General features: G+C 43.2%; 8 protein-coding genes across 8 annotated transcripts; 1 reads left to right on the top strand and 7 right to left on the bottom strand.

Annotated features, from left to right (window-relative positions):
- Positions 1 to 920: 920 nt before the first annotated feature.
- On the bottom strand, positions 921 to 2,918 carry EAF02_005443 (uncharacterized protein). The gene is made up of 2 exons (XM_038901491.1): positions 1,817 to 2,918; positions 921 to 1,722 (listed from the first exon to the last, which is right to left on the bottom strand). The coding sequence occupies exons 1-2, from the start codon at positions 2,156 to 2,158 to the stop codon at positions 1,369 to 1,371; spliced, it is 696 nt and encodes a 231-aa protein (XP_038758831.1). The 5' UTR covers positions 2,159 to 2,918; the 3' UTR covers positions 921 to 1,368.
- A 170-nt stretch (positions 2,919 to 3,088) lies between these two features.
- Positions 3,089 to 3,767, bottom strand: EAF02_005442 (uncharacterized protein; the record flags this gene model as incomplete). The annotated part of the gene is made up of 3 exons (XM_038901490.1): positions 3,089 to 3,279; positions 3,332 to 3,409; positions 3,467 to 3,767. The coding sequence occupies 3 exons, from the start codon at positions 3,765 to 3,767 to the stop codon at positions 3,089 to 3,091; spliced, it is 570 nt and encodes a 189-aa protein (XP_038758830.1).
- A 1,404-nt stretch (positions 3,768 to 5,171) lies between these two features.
- On the bottom strand, positions 5,172 to 5,702 carry EAF02_005441 (uncharacterized protein; the record flags this gene model as incomplete). The annotated part of the gene is made up of 1 exon (XM_038901489.1): positions 5,172 to 5,702. One exon carries the CDS (start codon positions 5,700 to 5,702, stop codon positions 5,172 to 5,174), a length of 531 nt encoding a protein of 176 aa, XP_038758829.1.
- A 937-nt stretch (positions 5,703 to 6,639) lies between these two features.
- Positions 6,640 to 7,569, bottom strand: EAF02_005440 (uncharacterized protein; the record flags this gene model as incomplete). The annotated part of the gene is made up of 1 exon (XM_038901488.1): positions 6,640 to 7,569. One exon carries the CDS (start codon positions 7,567 to 7,569, stop codon positions 6,640 to 6,642), a length of 930 nt encoding a protein of 309 aa, XP_038758828.1.
- A 434-nt stretch (positions 7,570 to 8,003) lies between these two features.
- Positions 8,004 to 9,573, bottom strand: EAF02_005439 (uncharacterized protein; the record flags this gene model as incomplete). The annotated part of the gene is made up of 10 exons (XM_038901487.1): positions 8,004 to 8,071; positions 8,123 to 8,285; positions 8,336 to 8,536; positions 8,591 to 8,862; positions 8,911 to 8,954; positions 9,007 to 9,116; positions 9,168 to 9,263; positions 9,329 to 9,384; positions 9,439 to 9,475; positions 9,529 to 9,573. The coding sequence occupies 10 exons, from the start codon at positions 9,571 to 9,573 to the stop codon at positions 8,004 to 8,006; spliced, it is 1,092 nt and encodes a 363-aa protein (XP_038758827.1).
- A 2,087-nt stretch (positions 9,574 to 11,660) lies between these two features.
- EAF02_005438 (uncharacterized protein) lies at positions 11,661 to 12,801 on the bottom strand. Its single transcript, XM_038901486.1, has 3 exons — positions 12,231 to 12,801; positions 12,087 to 12,166; positions 11,661 to 11,992 (listed from the first exon to the last, which is right to left on the bottom strand). The coding sequence occupies exons 1-3, from the start codon at positions 12,747 to 12,749 to the stop codon at positions 11,794 to 11,796; spliced, it is 798 nt and encodes a 265-aa protein (XP_038758826.1). The 5' UTR covers positions 12,750 to 12,801; the 3' UTR covers positions 11,661 to 11,793.
- Positions 12,802 to 12,984: 183 nt separating this feature from the next.
- On the top strand, positions 12,985 to 15,211 carry EAF02_005437 (uncharacterized protein). Its single transcript, XM_038901485.1, has 3 exons — positions 12,985 to 13,208; positions 13,269 to 14,673; positions 14,779 to 15,211. The coding sequence occupies exons 1-3, from the start codon at positions 13,197 to 13,199 to the stop codon at positions 14,982 to 14,984; spliced, it is 1,623 nt and encodes a 540-aa protein (XP_038758825.1). The 5' UTR covers positions 12,985 to 13,196; the 3' UTR covers positions 14,985 to 15,211.
- A 383-nt stretch (positions 15,212 to 15,594) lies between these two features.
- Positions 15,595 to 16,612, bottom strand: EAF02_005436 (uncharacterized protein; the record flags this gene model as incomplete). The annotated part of the gene is made up of 4 exons (XM_038901484.1): positions 15,595 to 15,619; positions 15,829 to 15,923; positions 15,990 to 16,180; positions 16,597 to 16,612. 4 exons carry the CDS (start codon positions 16,610 to 16,612, stop codon positions 15,595 to 15,597), a joined length of 327 nt encoding a protein of 108 aa, XP_038758824.1.
- Positions 16,613 to 16,969: the final 357 nt, after the last annotated feature.

The following is a 16,969-nucleotide window of genomic DNA, read 5'->3' as shown; positions in this document are numbered from 1 at the left end:
TTCCATGCACCAATATACTCCACCTTTCCTTATCAGTGCAGCATCTTGGATTGACTTCGCGCTCGCCCGTAACAACACATTCAATAATGAAACATTTCTTAACTAAGACCTTTAGTAGCTCATGTTTCTTTTTTATTCCCCTCTCTATCGGACCACTTGCTAACCCTTCCTTTAACGTTCTTCGCGGAAAATTTTCTCAATTTGCTTTTTGGGATATATGCAAGTCAGCAGCCGCAAGAGGCAAATTGTATGGGGGACCATGGCAATCTAGCAGGGAAAGAATCTCTTAGCGACGTGCCAGCATAAAAAGCACTAATAAGGCGCAAAAAGGAAAGAAAAGAAAAATGGATTTTGACCCAGACTAAGAACGATGTACCTCCAACCTACATGGACTTCCATTTATATCGTTGCGCCGTATGCTTGCATCGATGACAGTAGCACAATCCCAAATGGAGTCATCGTGGCCATCTTCTAGAAGGCTTTCGGTCAACAGCCTTCATTTAGCTACATACAATATTTTAGATGTACCAAAATTCACATCACATACACAGGGTCCTTAAGCACATCACAAATTCTGCGCAAAGTCAATACCGTCCAATGATAATTCCCGTGGTAAATCTAAGTTTGTGCCTGTTAATATATTCGTACCTGCAAACATGTATATCACATACCTACTTGCATGCCTACCTACATCCGATTCACAGCACTCATCTCGGTCTTATATCTTATGGGAGTACATATCCCGTGTCTGCAATGGGCGTCAGGCTAATCTCGGGGCACAGTAACCCATCGATTACACATGCACACCCATTCCTGCCTTTCCTACCCTACACCCTACACCCTACACTCCTTGCCTGGCAATTCTACGGCTTGCTGAAGAAATATCGAGTTGCACAAATCTCACTCGCAAGGCAGATACACATTCACTCCGTTATGGACTCGCCGATCATGACTACAGCATCTAGATTTAATTTCATTGATCCAACACTTCGAACGGTACTCGCTTGAGTTGACATCGATAGATTCGCGAGATTTTAGAGGATGCCAAAAAAACCCCGTTCCATTTATAGATACAACCTTGAAATCACTAGAAATTCATTCAGCTTGCGCAACATCACCTAACAAATTAAGTTTACTCTTATTGTCCTTGGTATTCTTGTCGATTCGTCCATGTCACGGACATCGCCCATGACTCTATCAATCGCAATCGATAAGGTCGGTGCACGAGGCATTTCCCCAGATACAAAGATGCTCAGGTCCCTTTAACTCCAGGATCAGACCGAACTCAAAAGACCATTCCATATACCCCGCTGCAAAAATACTGGTACGGAAACGCTCCTAACTCTCCAATAACCACTAGGTCAATCATCAAAGCACAGCTCTCCTCAACATTTCACTCCGTTCCGGATCATCCATCGTTAGTGCCTTGTACTCCATCTGTGCTTGCATATAACAACCATCTTTCGTTCCTTCCATATATGCTAAGTGCCAATAAACTTCGTACTTAAGTTCGTCCTCCTCTAGCATCATCTGATCGTTGAAATCTCGGACGATTTCTTCAATCTTTTTATCTTCGTTGGCTGTATCAGTTCCGAGCCTCATGTTGGTCAATGTTTCCAACACTTCGTTGAAATCATCGACGACGACACTGTTGTCTCCAGCCGAGTATACTCCACAATCCTCGAACGATTGGGACAAGGCATTAATTCGGCCATCATGAACCTAATAGATGTTAGTGACTAATCAATAAATTCACCCTCATCCAGACCCACAACTATTGTGAGCGCGGAGTGGGAATCTACAACCAAAAACTTACCCCCCGAATATAAGCCTCCTCCACGGTACCGATCGGAAACTCCACCGATTCCATCTCGATCAATCGATCACAATATGAAGCCCGAATCGCCAGTTCTCGTTGAGCCAAACAATCTACACACCATCTAGGAGTCAGTAAGAAAAGAGTGAATGGATCCAGTTCTCCATCTTGATAGCACGGAACTAATTGTTTGTCTCGAATATCCATTCCATCATCGCGATAGCAGTGACTGCATGCGCCATGAAGATATTGCATGGGGTTTTGAAAGTGAGGCGAGGTAGGAACTTGAGTATGAACCTCTGATTGTCCGGCGTGGGGCGAAATCTCCAAGTCCATCTCCATCTTGAGGACTAGTGTGGTACTTTTGTTCGTTTTATTTGTTTTTTGATTTGTTTGCTTGATTTATTTCTGGGGTGTTGTGTGTACAAGTGTAAGATGATACTCTTGCGCAAGCAGGTATTGGAAGATTATTTGAGTGGTCGTGGTTGTTTGTAAGAGGATTCAAGATCGTGCGGTAATTGGGGGGATGGCTATGTTTATATATGTCCATAAGCGAGCGTACCCAACGACGATGGTGAATCATAACGAAATTTTGGTCAGTGGCCTGTTTTAACTCGAGCGCGATTGCCTAATTTGACGCTAGACACGTGGCCATACTCCATTTTCAAGTATCTTCAGATGAAATCAGTTCAAGGGTTGAAACCCTTCCATTATATGTTTCAAGGAACGGCGAGTGAAGCGTAGGTATATTGGCATGACGTAATAAATTGTTTTTTGTCTTCGTTTATTGTTTGGACAGATGGATAGCTCTAGAGGAGAAAGGAAATAGCCTCACAATAGGACTTCTCTGAATGATTTGAAGTCTCAACTCAGACAACCGGGTGTTAGTAATGGAAGTTGTCATTGTCATTCTTAGCTTTATACAGGTGAATACGAAGAGTACGGTCACTTTGTCCCAAATTGGGAATTTGGATTTTACCTATCAAAGTATTTTGAAAGGATAAAAGAATCTAGGAAAACAAGAATACAGTTCAAACTTCCGACATTGTCGTAGCTACTATAATTCGTACCTTCATGGCAAAGTGAACTTATTCATTGAAAGTGAAGATTATATCTACGTACCTAGACATTCTAACTACCATCGTCACTCATACTACGGCGCATATATAGATGTCATTCTATATTACGAAAGTTACATCATCGCTATACTGCTCTATCTCGCATTCCCTCATCACCCATCAAAGTCTCGCACACACACCAAGCCCCTCTATCTCATCCTTGATGCTCACCCAAGATCTCCTCCACCGCCTCCCAAACATCCCGATGCACCTCCTCAACATTCCTACTCGCATCAATCTCAGCCAGCAACCCTCGCTCCCTAAAATGCTCAATAACAGGTCCAGTAGCACAAACGTGCTGTCCAAATCGCTTATGCATAATTTCAAACCCCATCATCAATTCGGCTGGAAGATTTAGCTCGAGACAGAAGTCTCTCTTGCAGAATTTGCAGCGGACAATGTAGAGAGAGCACGAGAGATGGCGCACAGATTGTGGATTCGAAGAGAGCGACGGGGTCCATACTGCGAGGGAATCCTATGTTCTTATTAGCACTTGAAGATCCACACTCAGTACTTGATACAAGTGACTTACCATCGATCAAGAATACCATTTCTTTGGCGGGATCAATATCCTCACTCCTTCGTGCAATCGCTTCCTGTAACATGGAAACAGACATCTCGGGTGGACCTGTTCGGCCTTCGGCCATATTGGCCCGGATGATCGATGCCCATTTACTAGATGGCTTCTGCAGCTCTGAGCGCAGGATATCGCCGATGCTGATGTGATGGATGCGGCGATGAGGATTCGATAACTGGGCGAGAAGCATACACTGGGTTCCCTTCCCAATACCAGGGGGGCCGAGGACGAAAATGATTTTTGGAGTTGAGGTCATTTTGAGACTGGGGAATGTGAGCGCTACGGAGAGGGTGAGTAAGTTTGGTTTTGACGTGAGATCTTCTGACTTTCTGGGAGGTAATTTGTATTTTCGTGTGGGGGTCGAGGTCTGGATACTGCTGTTACTATTCCACAAGCATGTAGAGAGTTCTGCTGCAATAAGTTCTTTACCGGTATATATATACCAAGAAATTTTTAATGCTGCATTACGAACACAACGAATATAATCACATTCGTGGTCAAGATATATACCATTCAGTGCCGATATCGGTCAATATTCGCTATATACCCGGACAAGTTGAAAGGGCTTAAATGTGAAGTTGAAAAGTGAATCATAGGACTAATCAAACATTTCTATTCATGCCATTCAGAAGCTTCACATGCATCGCTCCACTAGAATACTCATAAGCGAAGGGATGGATAGAAAGAACTCTTTCCCTTTGAAAGTTTTTCCAGAATCGAATCCAGTCACTCTGAAGAAGACTACAAAAATATGAGAGCCAATTAATCAAGCTAAATAAATAGAAGTGAAAACAAAACCTTTCCCGTTCTTTGTAGGGCTAAGGGAAGAAACGATCGATGGGGTTATTAGAGGACAGGCTCTTAGCCGCTATGCCACTAGACGCCGGTACAATTTTCTTCTATCGCGTTTATGATTTTTGTCGGTGAAAAGTTGGGGCTGTTTGAGCTTACGATGAAGAGTGTGTAAAGATTATGGGGATGGGATGGGATTTGGGTGTTGGCTTTTGTATTGCATTTTGACTAATTATTGTGGTCTGTCTGGTCTGCGGATACAAAAGGGTATGAGGCAAGTATCTAGCATGTTTTAAGCGATTTGTTGTATATGTTTTCTGTTCTAAGATAATTGGCATCAACAGTTGTATTTTGAGCAAAGGAAACAAAGATCCATCAATGTCATTGTAATCTTTATTGCTTTGTTCTGAACAGGATATAGGGGCTATGCACGCATTTTTTACTTTTAAAGGTTCGTTTATTTTCCATTCACGGGGTAATTACATGTTCATGATCATGTTAGAAATAAAGGCTTCAAGGCTTTATGTAAATTTGTGTGAACATATTAATTAAGTGTTTAGTTTCCAGCACTATTCGAGACTATTGTCCTCCAGTCGTAGACCGTTAAATCGTATGGTACATTCCCGTTGTTGGACTGACTAGCAAAATTGCAAAAACGAAGGTTGGGCCTGAAAGCAATGAAGTGATATCGCAGGACGTTTAAGTCAAACAAGAGCACTTACCTGGACCAGATGGACCAGAAATCAGCTCCAAAGAAGGAGAAGCGAAGATGAGGAGAACCAATATCCAGCGCGGTCCGGCCGCATGAGTTTTCCTCCGCTTCTCGCTATTTATCCACCTAGATATGTATTAGCTGCCCGGCCAATCCTCAATCGTCTAATCCTTCATATTTTGCCTTTAGCTTCCTCTTCCTTTCTTTGTGTCTTTCTCTCTCCCGCTCTATGAGCTGTTTATGGAGTTGATCCAACACTCGTTCTTTCTGTCTCCTCTCTATCAGTCTGTCAGCCTGAGATAATCCCCTTCTCCTCTCTTGACTGATTTGCGCAGTCTCCCTTCGCTTCTCATCAAGATCGTCGACTACCTGATTTAATTGGTCAGCTTTGGTTTCTTGGGTCTCCTCCTCAAATGCTCCTTGTAACTTACTCGCTGCTGTACCTACTCTCGTGAACGGTCGTCGGAATCCATCTATCCCCACGTGCGTCAGTGTAGATGTACTTCCGAGATCTTCTTTGATTCTGCAAGAGTCACACATGCGATCGAGGTGCTCGACTCCTTCTGGCTCCAAGGTAAGGAAGCAGCCGGCTTTCATATTTTCACTGGTTGCCCATGGGCAGGGTCGAGAAATCTTGCGTGGGCCCCAGTGATTGCAGGAGAAGACTACGCTGGTACTTTGGCACATGCTTGGTGAGTTGGAAGTGTGATTAGAACATATCATTGGCAGGGGATAACAGGGGAATGACATTATGGTACTAATCATATATATAACATTCTCTAAAAATCTGTTGCATTGTTCAATACTTGAATTGAAGTCTTGAACTGGCTTGGGGTCTCTAGTTGTTCAGTGACCATATTACCGTGCGTATCAATATACAATGGGCAGGGTGAAATGGTCTCCAATAGCTATCAAGTCATGTCAAGACTTGAGTATGATCCAATGTCTCCAATCGCCAACTATGTCAATAAATCACCTGGTGGATACCCAAGAACGACGAATAAAGGAAAAGAAGAATGATCTCAAGTAAGATTGACTCTTAATGACAAGAGGCCAGAGATTCAGCAAAAGCTCTTTCGCCCAACGAATTCAACACAACAAGTAGAAATATTTCTTTGTGTGTGAAAGAACAGGAGAACAATCCTTTGGTTTATTGTTGAACTTCGAAATTATTTATAGATTTCGTGACTGAACTCATGGTTTTAAGCTAGGACTGTGTGCTAGTGTCAATTCTGTACATGCTTGTCTGAGGCATGTAAGTGAGGTGATCCAGATGAGATCAAAGGCATAAGCCTACTCAATGATTGAGGCGTGCCTGAGAATGAATCTGTCCGCGCCACGAATTAGTAAATTGAACAATTCGAGCATAGTGGCAGATGAAAGGTTGAATTATGCGAATTATCAGACAATGTTGAGAAGATTTTTTAATGCGGTTTTTGTAGTCATTGCATGTTCAAAACCACCAGGAATTGGCCCATTGGAAGAATATGCTTTTATGGCCCCGCGGTGTCATCACGAAACAGGGGACGAATCAACAAACAAATTATTTGTCGCACATACCTTTATTAGCGGAGACCATCCAATCTCCAGTCTAAGGTAGCATTGTCAAGCTTCTCGGGCCTGATCATCTCTCAGGTCTGAACCTTCCTCTTTTTTCCCTCATACCTTCCACCCTCTTCCTATCCTCCTCGAATCTCTTGACCAGCTCTCCAACCTCCTTCTTTCTCTTCTCTCGTCCCTGCCACCTATAAAATCCTGCGTCCTCCAACTCCTTTCTCCTCTTCTCCTCCTTCTCGGCCATCTCTCTTCTCTTTTCTTCTGCCGCCTCATTCCTCGCTGGGCCTGTCCTTCCACCCCTCACTACTGTCACAAATCCATCCTCATCTGGTACATTCCTTAATCTCTTTCTTTCCCTCTCTCTCTCTTCTTCCTTGCTATTGAACTTCGTCATGAAAGCGTCGACACTCCTCTGCACTGCTGATTTGTCAGGGAATCGTAACTCCTGCCTCATTGCATAACGTGCGCTACCCAAAGCGGGCACTTTGCCTTCAGCGCCTGCACCCCAAATAGGGTATTTTGATTCCTTTCCTGATTTGCAGGTTTTTCGTGCAGCTTTTAGAACGGATTCTACGCTTTTCTCATCTACCAATAATACCACAGCCGTCCTTCCCTTGATGCGCAATTGCCTATCCCATCCTTGTGGTAAACTCGTATCGATTTCGACTTCGCCTCCTCTCTTCCTTTTCTTGCTCTGTGAGGCATTCTCGATTTGTTTTTGTGCGACAACCTCTTCCTTTTCCCCATCGAATCGCACATCTTCAACTCGGCCAACACCTATCAATGATGCGAATATGCTTCGAATATGAATATCTGTGGAATCTATAGGTAAATTTGTTGCGAAGAGACTCCGTGAATCATTCTCAGACGGAATCTTTGGAGCATGCTGTCGCAAATATATGTGATGCGTCGTCGCAACGGGGTATGCGGGCGTAGAAGGAATTGCGATAGGAAGGACAGTATAGTTGTCACCAATGGTAGTTGGTGCTTTCGACATGTTGTAGTGTATCTCTAGATAAATTGCATATGTGTGATGAAAATTCCAGATTCTGCGCGTGAAATCAAATCGAAGTGGTTTATTCAATTGAGCTTGTCATTGGGGAACTTTTTTTGAAGCAAAAATATTTGGCAGGGGTTTGTGTCTTATCGGAGGACGCTAAGCTAAGCCCGAAGCTACGGGGTACCACAAACACCCGATCACTGACCATTCTCGAGCCATCAACGAAAGCAACGCCATCACTCCTCCTTTCTCTAGTATGCAACTGGTATATACATTGAAAGATGCCAGACTTTATCCATTGAATTTTTCCATTATATTAACGCCCACCCAAAGCAATGTGTTATCGAATGATACAAGGTTATAAGTACGTGTATGAGGACTTTGGTAGGTATGTCTGACTTTGAAGTTAAGAGGCAGATGTCTATATATCATTAGGCCTTTTCAGGATCGTTGATACCGCCGGTTGTAATAATATATGTCGCTTCACGTTCCGGGCAATCTGATTTATGCTGTTAGTACAAGTGACTAGGATAGATCAAGGGTAACTTACCAGGAGAATCTACGACTTTGGCAACACGTTCCTCTCCACGACCTTTTCTCAAGAGGATTCTAGTTGTCGATGCATGTGCAAGTATATGTCCTCCAGCAGGCTTACGCCCATCAGCTCCTGCAAAAAGGGCACTGGCACCTGGATCCGACATTACTTGATTTGTCTGTAAAGTGTCAGTCAGATCTCTGAGATGGAAAAGATAAAAATATATACCATGAAGACAACCAGATTGAATTCTTCCGCCATTTGTGTTGCCTTACGCAGAAAGGCGTTGAGGGCTCCTTGTCGTTCGGAAAGCTCACCACGTCCGATAAAGTCACTACGATAGAGAGCCATAATGCTATCAATGATGAGGAGACGGTATTCATCAGTTGCGAAATTTTGGGCAAGGCCCTCGAGCAATTCCTGCTGCATCTGATTATGGTCAGCAAAGGGTATAAACTGGAATGAAAGAACCACGAGGTATACCTCAGTGTTATGTGCACGAGCATAAACTATATTTTCGAGAGCTTGATCAGGATCGACACCAAATCGCTCTGCTATTTCCGAAATTCTTTCTGGGCGGAATGTGCCTTCAGTATCTGTCCAGTCAAGTCTTAGCAGATGTTCACCACAAATCTTGGCTTCGCAAGCTATTGCTTCCCTACCAATATAGGCCACCTTTCCCTCGGCTCCGCCCATATCCTTAGGAAGCTGGGCAATGACTGCCATTGTATGTGCCAATTGAGTCTTGCCACATCCTATAATTGTTAGCGAGAGAAACATCATAAAGGTCTCAGGAAACTCACTGAACTCCCCGTATACCTCGCTGATACTCATAGTTTGGAATCCACTGTAAAAAGTTAGACCTTCCAGTTCAGGTCGGATTAAGAAGATTCGCCCACCCGTTTAAACAAGCATCCAACTGCTTGCTACCAGTAGAAATTCTGATACACTTCTTTCGGAAGTGGCCATGCTCAGCGGCAGTGACGAATTGACCACCAGTGTTGGGGCCCTGTCTTTTGTCAGCATATGAGATAAAAGTAATACGGAGCTTGTTACTTACGGCTACTTTCTTTGCAGCTTCCTTGACTTTCTCAGCCTTGATGTCGGAGAAACCTTTGATTTTAACCAATCTTCGGATGGGCGTATTAATAAGAGTCTAATGCGAGGTCAGCTTCACGTCTTGAATCAGACTTTTATGACTGGATGCAAGAATGTTCTTACTCCAACAGTATGAATGAGGTTAGATCTCAATTTTGCGATATCCGAGGCAGAGATACCTGCTTCAGTTAGAACCCAAAGCTACAAAGGATCAAGAGCACTTTGCGGATTACCATGGGCCTGGATTTCATCGATATCGATGATACCACTCTAAAAATATGTGTCAGTGAATTACCTCTCGCATGAGACTGAAATCGACCTACCTCTTGCTCATTCGCATCACCGCAAAGTGAAGCTGCGATCGCCATATTGACAATTTAATACAATCAAGGCTGAGGCTTGAGATATTTGAAGAAAGGTCCGAATAAACAAATCCGATGAAAAATTTCAAGTGAAGTTGAAAGTGAAGCTGGATATAACGATTCAGTGATACGCTTCAGATTGATCCAAACTCTTCCTTATCATACCAAAATCGTCATTCGGGGAGAGCAATACTCACTGTTTCGAAGAATAAAACTTACGAACCAATACAAAGACCCACAGGAGAAGAGATGATAACTTTCTGTACCTTAAACTTGGAAACAATTGAGAATTGGCACGAACGAACTTCAATCCGAAAATATGAGAATGTGTGCTTTATTGAAAAATGTCGAAGGGATGGACACCTCGAGATAAGACTCAGGTATACAGATGCAGGATATCAAATGTGAAGTTCTTTGGAGTTTGGAAAAGTTGAATTGAAGGTGAAAGTGAAAGTTGAGGGAAGCTCCAGGCAGGAGGCATTTGGCGCCAAGCTTAATCAAGCGAGAAGCGTCGTCTGTTTTGACTTGAATATATTTTCACAACACTGCTTCCCTGACACATACGACCATAGACTGAAGAGAATTGGGCATCCCGTCCGCTCTGCCATACACAAGCTTCAGATCGGTGGATTAGTAGTTGGGTGGGTGACCACCAGCGAATCCCCACTGTTGTATGTTTTTTTTTCTTTTTGGTTGTCGTGAGGAATCGCAATCACCAGCCGGAAAGTGTAGCTACGCTCTTGGGTGAAGAGAGATGGTCTCTAGAATTTGATTCGTACAGATCTATTGTGGAATAGAAGCAGGGTCAGAGAGAAAGTGGAAGAGGGGGCCAAGAAAGGCACGATCCGTCAAATCAAGAGCTAAAGCGAGTACGACACACTGTATTTTAAGTCTCGCAATGAGATCATCACTCCAGGAAAGACTTCGAGAGGGATGTATATAGACCTGTCGCGTGAATTTTGATGGTGGATCTTTTGCTTCGTTCCTTCCAGCATACTGCCACTTAGAAGTGCCTATCCAAGGTTTTACCCTCCTGTGGGATTGAACATGATGCTCTCGGAAATTTTTACCGGATAGCTGGTAGGAATAAACATTTTCTTTTGACGTATGCCATGAGAGAGATCTCACCAAATTATTGAAGAGCATAATGCAACCGTGGTATACATATTAATTCATTGATTTCAATCCAGTTCTCATTTCATCTACTCTGATCATTAGGTATTGCCAGTAGTGCCATAGACTTTCTTTCTTGACCATCAGAACAACCGCATAGTAGATTGAATCCAAAAGCAAACATACCTGAAACCACCCTCCGCTACGCCTAATCCCTTCCTTCAAATCTAGTCGAGGTCTATAACCTAGAGCCCCTCTCGCTTTATCAATCTGATATGTCTTCCTCATACAACTATACGCAATACCCACTCTATTAACCCTCGATTTCTTCCGCCTGAAAGACATAATCCAATATTAGACCTCAGCAGCATCCCTTCTCAATACCAAAGGATGCTCCACCTCTTCATCGAAAATGCGTCGAACTTGTTCTGGTCCGACTTCGCAGTCTCAAGTTACGGAACTAAGAATTCAGTTGTTCGGTACTTGGGCCTTGGTATTTTTCATCCTTCACACATACATTGCGTACAATATTGAGAACAAGGAGATTTGTGTCATGACTTTGTGGACTTATGTGATAGCTTTGTCGCATTTTGTTGGCCAGTGGTTGGTTTTTGAGACTATAAGTATGCGGAATGGAACGCTACCGTCTCTTATTATAGCGACGGTGAGTATTGGTTGGATGGCGAAGCAGTGGATGTAGTATGGGGTAAAATAAAATTAGTGTGCGACTGAAAATGGAGTTAGTAACATCACAGAAGCCCACTCCCAAAGCACCACTCGTCTCAGTTTTATCAATACGTTGAAGGCTCAATTTTGACAAGAGGGATTGCAACCCTTGAAATTGCAGGTGTGTATGATTTGACCGTGTTCGGACCTCACGCATGACCTGCAAGCATAATTTTTCTGCAGTTAGTGACCGCTTGGTCAACGGTTTAAATGGTCAAAGTGAAGATATTTCAATGTTGATAAATCTCCCCGATTTTGTGATTGTCATGCAAAATTGGTATTTCCCCAACTCCTAATATCTATGCAAATTTCTGTATAAGCGCAGAGCCAAAGCTGCCACTTATCCTCAATAAGATATCAGGCATGAAATATTAACCTAGTTGATATTTATTTGCCCAAATACTCGGTAGAGTCATCCCACACCCCTATACTACTGTTACCCCTCATGTCCACATCCTGATTAAGTTCATCCCAATCTTCCCTCCAACTTATATCGTCCAGAGCTCTCGCGTGCTTTGCTGCCATAGTTTGCATTTCGATTTGGGTACGGTTAAGTAGTGATTGACTGGTCCCAAGCTCTTCCTGGCTGATTTGATTGATAGATTGCTTAGTCTCAAGAAAATAAAAGGCCAGAAAAGAGAGAGGAAATAAAGGGAACGAGGATGAGAGTTAGCACCTACAGATGCGAAATGTGTTGCTCTAAATTAGTGATCTCTTCCGTGCATTCGTCCAACTTGGAGACGTGCCAGGCCAGAATCTTCTACATATAATACATGAGCAATCGTATCTTCAGCTTGAAAGTTGTCTGATGTATATAAACTTACATCACTTTCTATTCTATGAGCTTGGAGTTCCCCGACTGCTTTGGCAAGTCGTACATTCAACGCTTCAGCTGATGTTGCTATCTCAGCAGCTTTCGCGACCGCCACTACACTCCTATTGTATGAAGGGCTATGGGATATTGGTGGCGGAGAATAGGATCTTCGTAAGTAGCTCTCTCTTCTAGTGTTCAGTGGTCGTCCCCAGAACATGTCGTTGGAATCCCTTCGCGGCGGCGGTGGTTTGACCTTATTATGAGATACTTTCGGGTCCAAATCCATAGAGTATTCCACTCTCAGTAGTGTCTCCATCTCGTCCGTCTTCTTGTGCAACGCAGTGATGGCATCGTCTTCGGCGTCATCATGTGACAACCTGACTACGAGGTCATTGAGTCTTTGTAGTAAGACATCCTTGTTGTCCTGAGAGTCCTGATTCGAGGAATTTGATGGGGCAGTTGCTGAAGCATCAACATTCGTGAATGAGAGAGGGGAAGTAAAATGGCGCCGAAGACCCAGGACATTCATCTTTCTTTGGAGTATTACATGCAGGAAGTTATATAGGCGCTATGACCTAAGCAGCATCCAAGAATTCATTTTGTTGTAAAGGTTTCACGTGGATGCATTATGAAATGCAGTTCAAAATGCACAAATCCTCATACAAACCAATGGTTGATCTCAATACGACGTACATAAGTAGCGGTATGTCGCGCGTAGTGGGGTGGAAATGTCCTGTTGTTGGCATTTTCAGTGGAAGGTTCTGCCATGAGTCACCGCTTTTATTTACTGCTTTACTAGATGGCAAAATACATTGCGGGACAATTTACATTCTACAAAGTAACAATCTCACAAAGAATTATTATTGACTCAATTGGAAGAATTCTTTCACGCTCTTTCTTTACTTTCTTCTAGATACAATCGGCTTTTATCCCCCCCATATTCATTCTTTTTACTTTCAATCTACTCTCAAACAAAATGGTGGTGGGGGTATGTTGAAAAGATGACTCCTCCCAGAATTGACAAGAAAAAAGCTCACAAAGTAACTAGGACATCTCGCCTTCTTTGGCGGAAGTATCGAATGTGCTTTCCAAAACTCGAGGAAAGTCATATGCTCCCAATCTAGTTGCTATCTATAAAGAAATTTCTTCCGATCTCATTACTCCCTCCGCCGCATACCTCAAGATTTCGGCGCATTCGAAGTCCGATCACTCTTTCTTATTCGAGAGTGCTGCAACAGAGAAGGTTGGCAGATATAGTTTTATAGGAGCTGGACCTCGAAAGATTCTCAAAACTGGTGAAGGACATGGCGAACAGCTGGACCCATTGCCTGCGCTCGAGGCAGAATTGTCCAAATGTAGGGTAGCACAAATACCGGGTCAAAAATTACCACCTTTGACAGGAGGAGCCATCGGATATGTGGGTTATGATTGTGTTCGATACTTCGAGCCTAAGACCGCACGACCTATGAAAGATGTTCTTCAAGTTCCTGAGTCACTCTTTATGCTATTCGATACTGTTGTCGCATTCGATCGGTTTTTTGGAGTTATAAAAGTTATAACATACCTTCACGTTCCGGAAGATTTCACACAGATTCCAGCGGATTATGAGAAAGCACAAGAAATCATTGATGAAGTTGTTTCCGTTCTTGAATCGCCAGATACACCTCTACCCACTCAGCCACCTATAAAACTGGACAATGAATATACGTCAAACATTGGGCAGGAAGGCTACGAGGGGCATGTTAATACTCTTAAGACTCACATTACATCTGGTGATATCATTCAAGCAGTACCGTCACAACGTTTTGCAAGACCAACTTCTCTCCACCCCTTCAATATATATCGTCACCTCCGTACCGTCAACCCCTCGCCTTACCTTTTCTACGTCAACTGTGGTGACTTCCAAATTGTAGGAGCTTCTCCCGAACTTCTTGTTAAAGCTGAAGAGGGTCGCGTGATAACCCACCCCATCGCTGGTACTGTCAAACGCAATGCAGACCCTCAAATCGATGAAGCTCTTGCCGAAGAACTCCGCAGTTCTCTTAAAGACCGCGCTGAACACGTCATGTTGGTTGATCTTGCACGTAACGACATTAACCGTGTATGCGATCCCATAACCACTCGCGTAGATCGATTGATGGTCGTTGAGAAGTTCAGTCACGTACAACATTTGGTCTCACAAGTCTCGGGAGTGTTAAGGAAAGATAAGACTCGATTCGATGCTTTCCGTTCTATTTTCCCCGCGGGTACTGTATCCGGTGCTCCAAAAGTCAAGGCCATGGAATTGATAGCCGAATTGGAAAAAGAGAAGAGAGGTGTATATGCGGGCGCAGTCGGCTATTTCGGCTATGGAAGTGTAGATGCAGAAGGGAATGAATTTGAGGGAGAGATGGATACGTGTATTGCTTTGAGGACTATGGTGGTCAAAGATGGAGTTGCTTATTTGCAAGCTGGTATGTTTAATTTTCTTCTTTCGCGCCGAGTTTTCTATCTCAAATGACACTGCCTACAAACCCCTTGATCCTTTATCTTCATCTGTAAATTAACACAACCTACAGGCGGTGGCATAGTCTTCGACTCAGACCCCTACGATGAATGGATGGAAACTATGAACAAACTCGGCGCCAACATGCAATGTATTTCTGGCGCCGAGAAAATCTACTCGAATATTCAATCTAAATCCACACCTAGCCCTGTGACTAGGGACGCCTCATTACCCGTAAAATCCGAGGAAAAGGCTCATATTGATTTCGCAGCAGAATAGAATTTGATCAATTGAACATTGAAGTTGAGATGGCGGTTCAAAAGAGACGAATGAATTTAGTGGTCTTGGTGGGGAGGTCATGCTTGGCACTTATCTCGACAATATCTGAGAACAATTCGACTTCGGTACGGGTCTATTCACGGTTGTAGAAGTTCACAAAATACCTGGTTTACTTGTTAGAAAGCTAAAAAGACAAAATCAAAGACTCAAAATAAATACATTTGTAAAGTTGTTTTTTATATCGTCCTGTGCAATGTATGGTCCGTGCATGTCTGACGTAGGAAACATTGACACAGGATCGACGGACCGTTGACAGACATCAGATGCATATTATAAATGTCGGTCAGACCCACACTCACACTCGAGCCACACACGACTGAGATTGCAAAATTCGGATAAAATCAGATTTGTGAAACACTAGGTAAGGAAAGACTCATGGATCAAAGTGAACACCGTTAATGGGAAAATTGTGAAGAGGAGTATTTGTTATTTGTATTTTAATAGGTCGAAAAACGTGTGACCCAAATTCCTTCTACCCAGAGAGCATCTGTCTAACTTAGAGTACAAGGCGCTGTGTCTAATTCTATGTATACAATGGTCGTGAAAACTTTTATGCGGTAGCCTCCTTCAAGTGTCTGCGATGATGGTTAGCTACTGCGACTCGAATATCTCAAAATGTAGATGAATCAAGCTGAACTTTCAGAAGGAACAATTGGAATAATAATGTTATATCCTCATAGTCATAGTAGACGTAAGAAGTTTAACGAATAAGAAAATCATCATGGTAACAGTAATGTGTAGAAAACCCCTGGGGTGTTATAGAGAAATGGGAAGTAAAACGTACTGGATCAAGTCGTTCCTGTCCTTGTCCTTCTTCAATCCACCGAAAGCCATCTTGGTTCCTGGAATATATTTCTTTGGGTTCTCGAGGTATTCGAACTATTTCATATTAGATGCAACTCTCTCTATACAACAAATTTCTGGTGGCGGTGTGGTGAAACGTACAAGTGTGTTCTCGTCCCAGGTGATAGCCTTTTGCTTGTTGGCATCGGTGTATGAGTAGCCCTCAACGGAACCGGTTTGACGTCCAAAAAGACCGTGGAGGTTAGGACCGATCTTGTTTCCCTCACCCTCACCGAGGGTGTGGCATTGAGCACATCTGGTCTTGAAGAGGTTGGCACCCTTCTTTGCGTCTCCTGTGAAGGAAAGTTGTAAGTATTTATTCTTTATGCGTGTAGGCATGAGAGTCTTTGTCGGACAAAGTGGCGAGCGAGTGAGACTTTAAAGGGAGAATATAGTGCCGCAAGATGGGAGGGAGATGCTGTCAGGGTCTTGAGTGTTTGCAGAAGTTTATGAATAGCGGCCAGAGCTGGCGGAGTAGCGGATGGAGTTGAAATGTCGAGTGGCGGCTCGAACAAATATTCTCCCCAGATCGAAAATACAAGTCCGCCTTCAATTGAAGACATCCAGAGTATTTCCGAGCCACCGGCCATACCGTTGTGCAAGTCGAAGACCCAATTCGCATCTCCCAGCTCTCAATGGCGAAATTCTTCGTGGACGATTCACATTTCCCAAAAGTGGGAAGCCTGTCAGAAAGGAAAAATAAACATACCTGCTTTGAAACCCATTTTGACTAATTAAGAGGATGTATGTAAATAGAATTGAAAGTAATTATGTATGTATGACTTGAACGAAGGTTCATGAACGTAAGGTCGTGAGAGGAAAAGTGGTAGGAATTTTCAAAATAGTATTGTATGAAGAATTAAAAAGAAAAAAAGGAAAAATAATCTTGCTTGAATATGTACTCTACCTGCAGGAATTAAGACGTAGCTTAATTTTGATCCCGAAATTGACGAGGTCATTTGAGCCACACTTCCCGAACGTCTCCAGCCAATAGGAAGAATTGAAATGGTCAGGTCATGTGGCGCAGGTCGGGATCTTACGGAGGATTAATGTGAAATTTTTAATTTGCGTCATGCAGACTT

This window comes from Botrytis sinoallii, assembly GCF_014898435.1.
Source record: "Botrytis sinoallii strain Bc 23 chromosome Unknown BSIN_008, whole genome shotgun sequence".
Classification (NCBI taxonomy): Eukaryota; Fungi; Ascomycota; class Leotiomycetes; order Helotiales; family Sclerotiniaceae; genus Botrytis; species Botrytis sinoallii.
Note: the sequence above shows the minus strand (reverse complement) of the source record. Positions and strands in the feature narration are given on the sequence as shown.

Coding starts and splice junctions, on each gene's coding strand:
- EAF02_005438 (XM_038901486.1), bottom strand. CDS start 12,749: ATGAATGTCCTGGGTCTTCGGCGCCATTTTACTTCCCCTCTCTCATTC. Junction 12,167..12,230: donor CTCATAGAATAGAAAGTGAT/GTAAGTTTATAT, acceptor TATTATATGTAG/AAGATTCTGGCCTGGCACGT. Junction 11,993..12,086: donor GAGCAACACATTTCGCATCT/GTAGGTGCTAAC, acceptor CAATCAAATCAG/CCAGGAAGAGCTTGGGACCA.
- EAF02_005443 (XM_038901491.1), bottom strand. CDS start 2,158: ATGGAGATGGACTTGGAGATTTCGCCCCACGCCGGACAATCAGAGGTT. Junction 1,723..1,816: donor AGGAGGCTTATATTCGGGGG/GTAAGTTTTTGG, acceptor AACATCTATTAG/GTTCATGATGGCCGAATTAA.
- EAF02_005437 (XM_038901485.1), top strand. Junction 14,674..14,778: donor AGTTGCTTATTTGCAAGCTG/GTATGTTTAATT, acceptor CACAACCTACAG/GCGGTGGCATAGTCTTCGAC.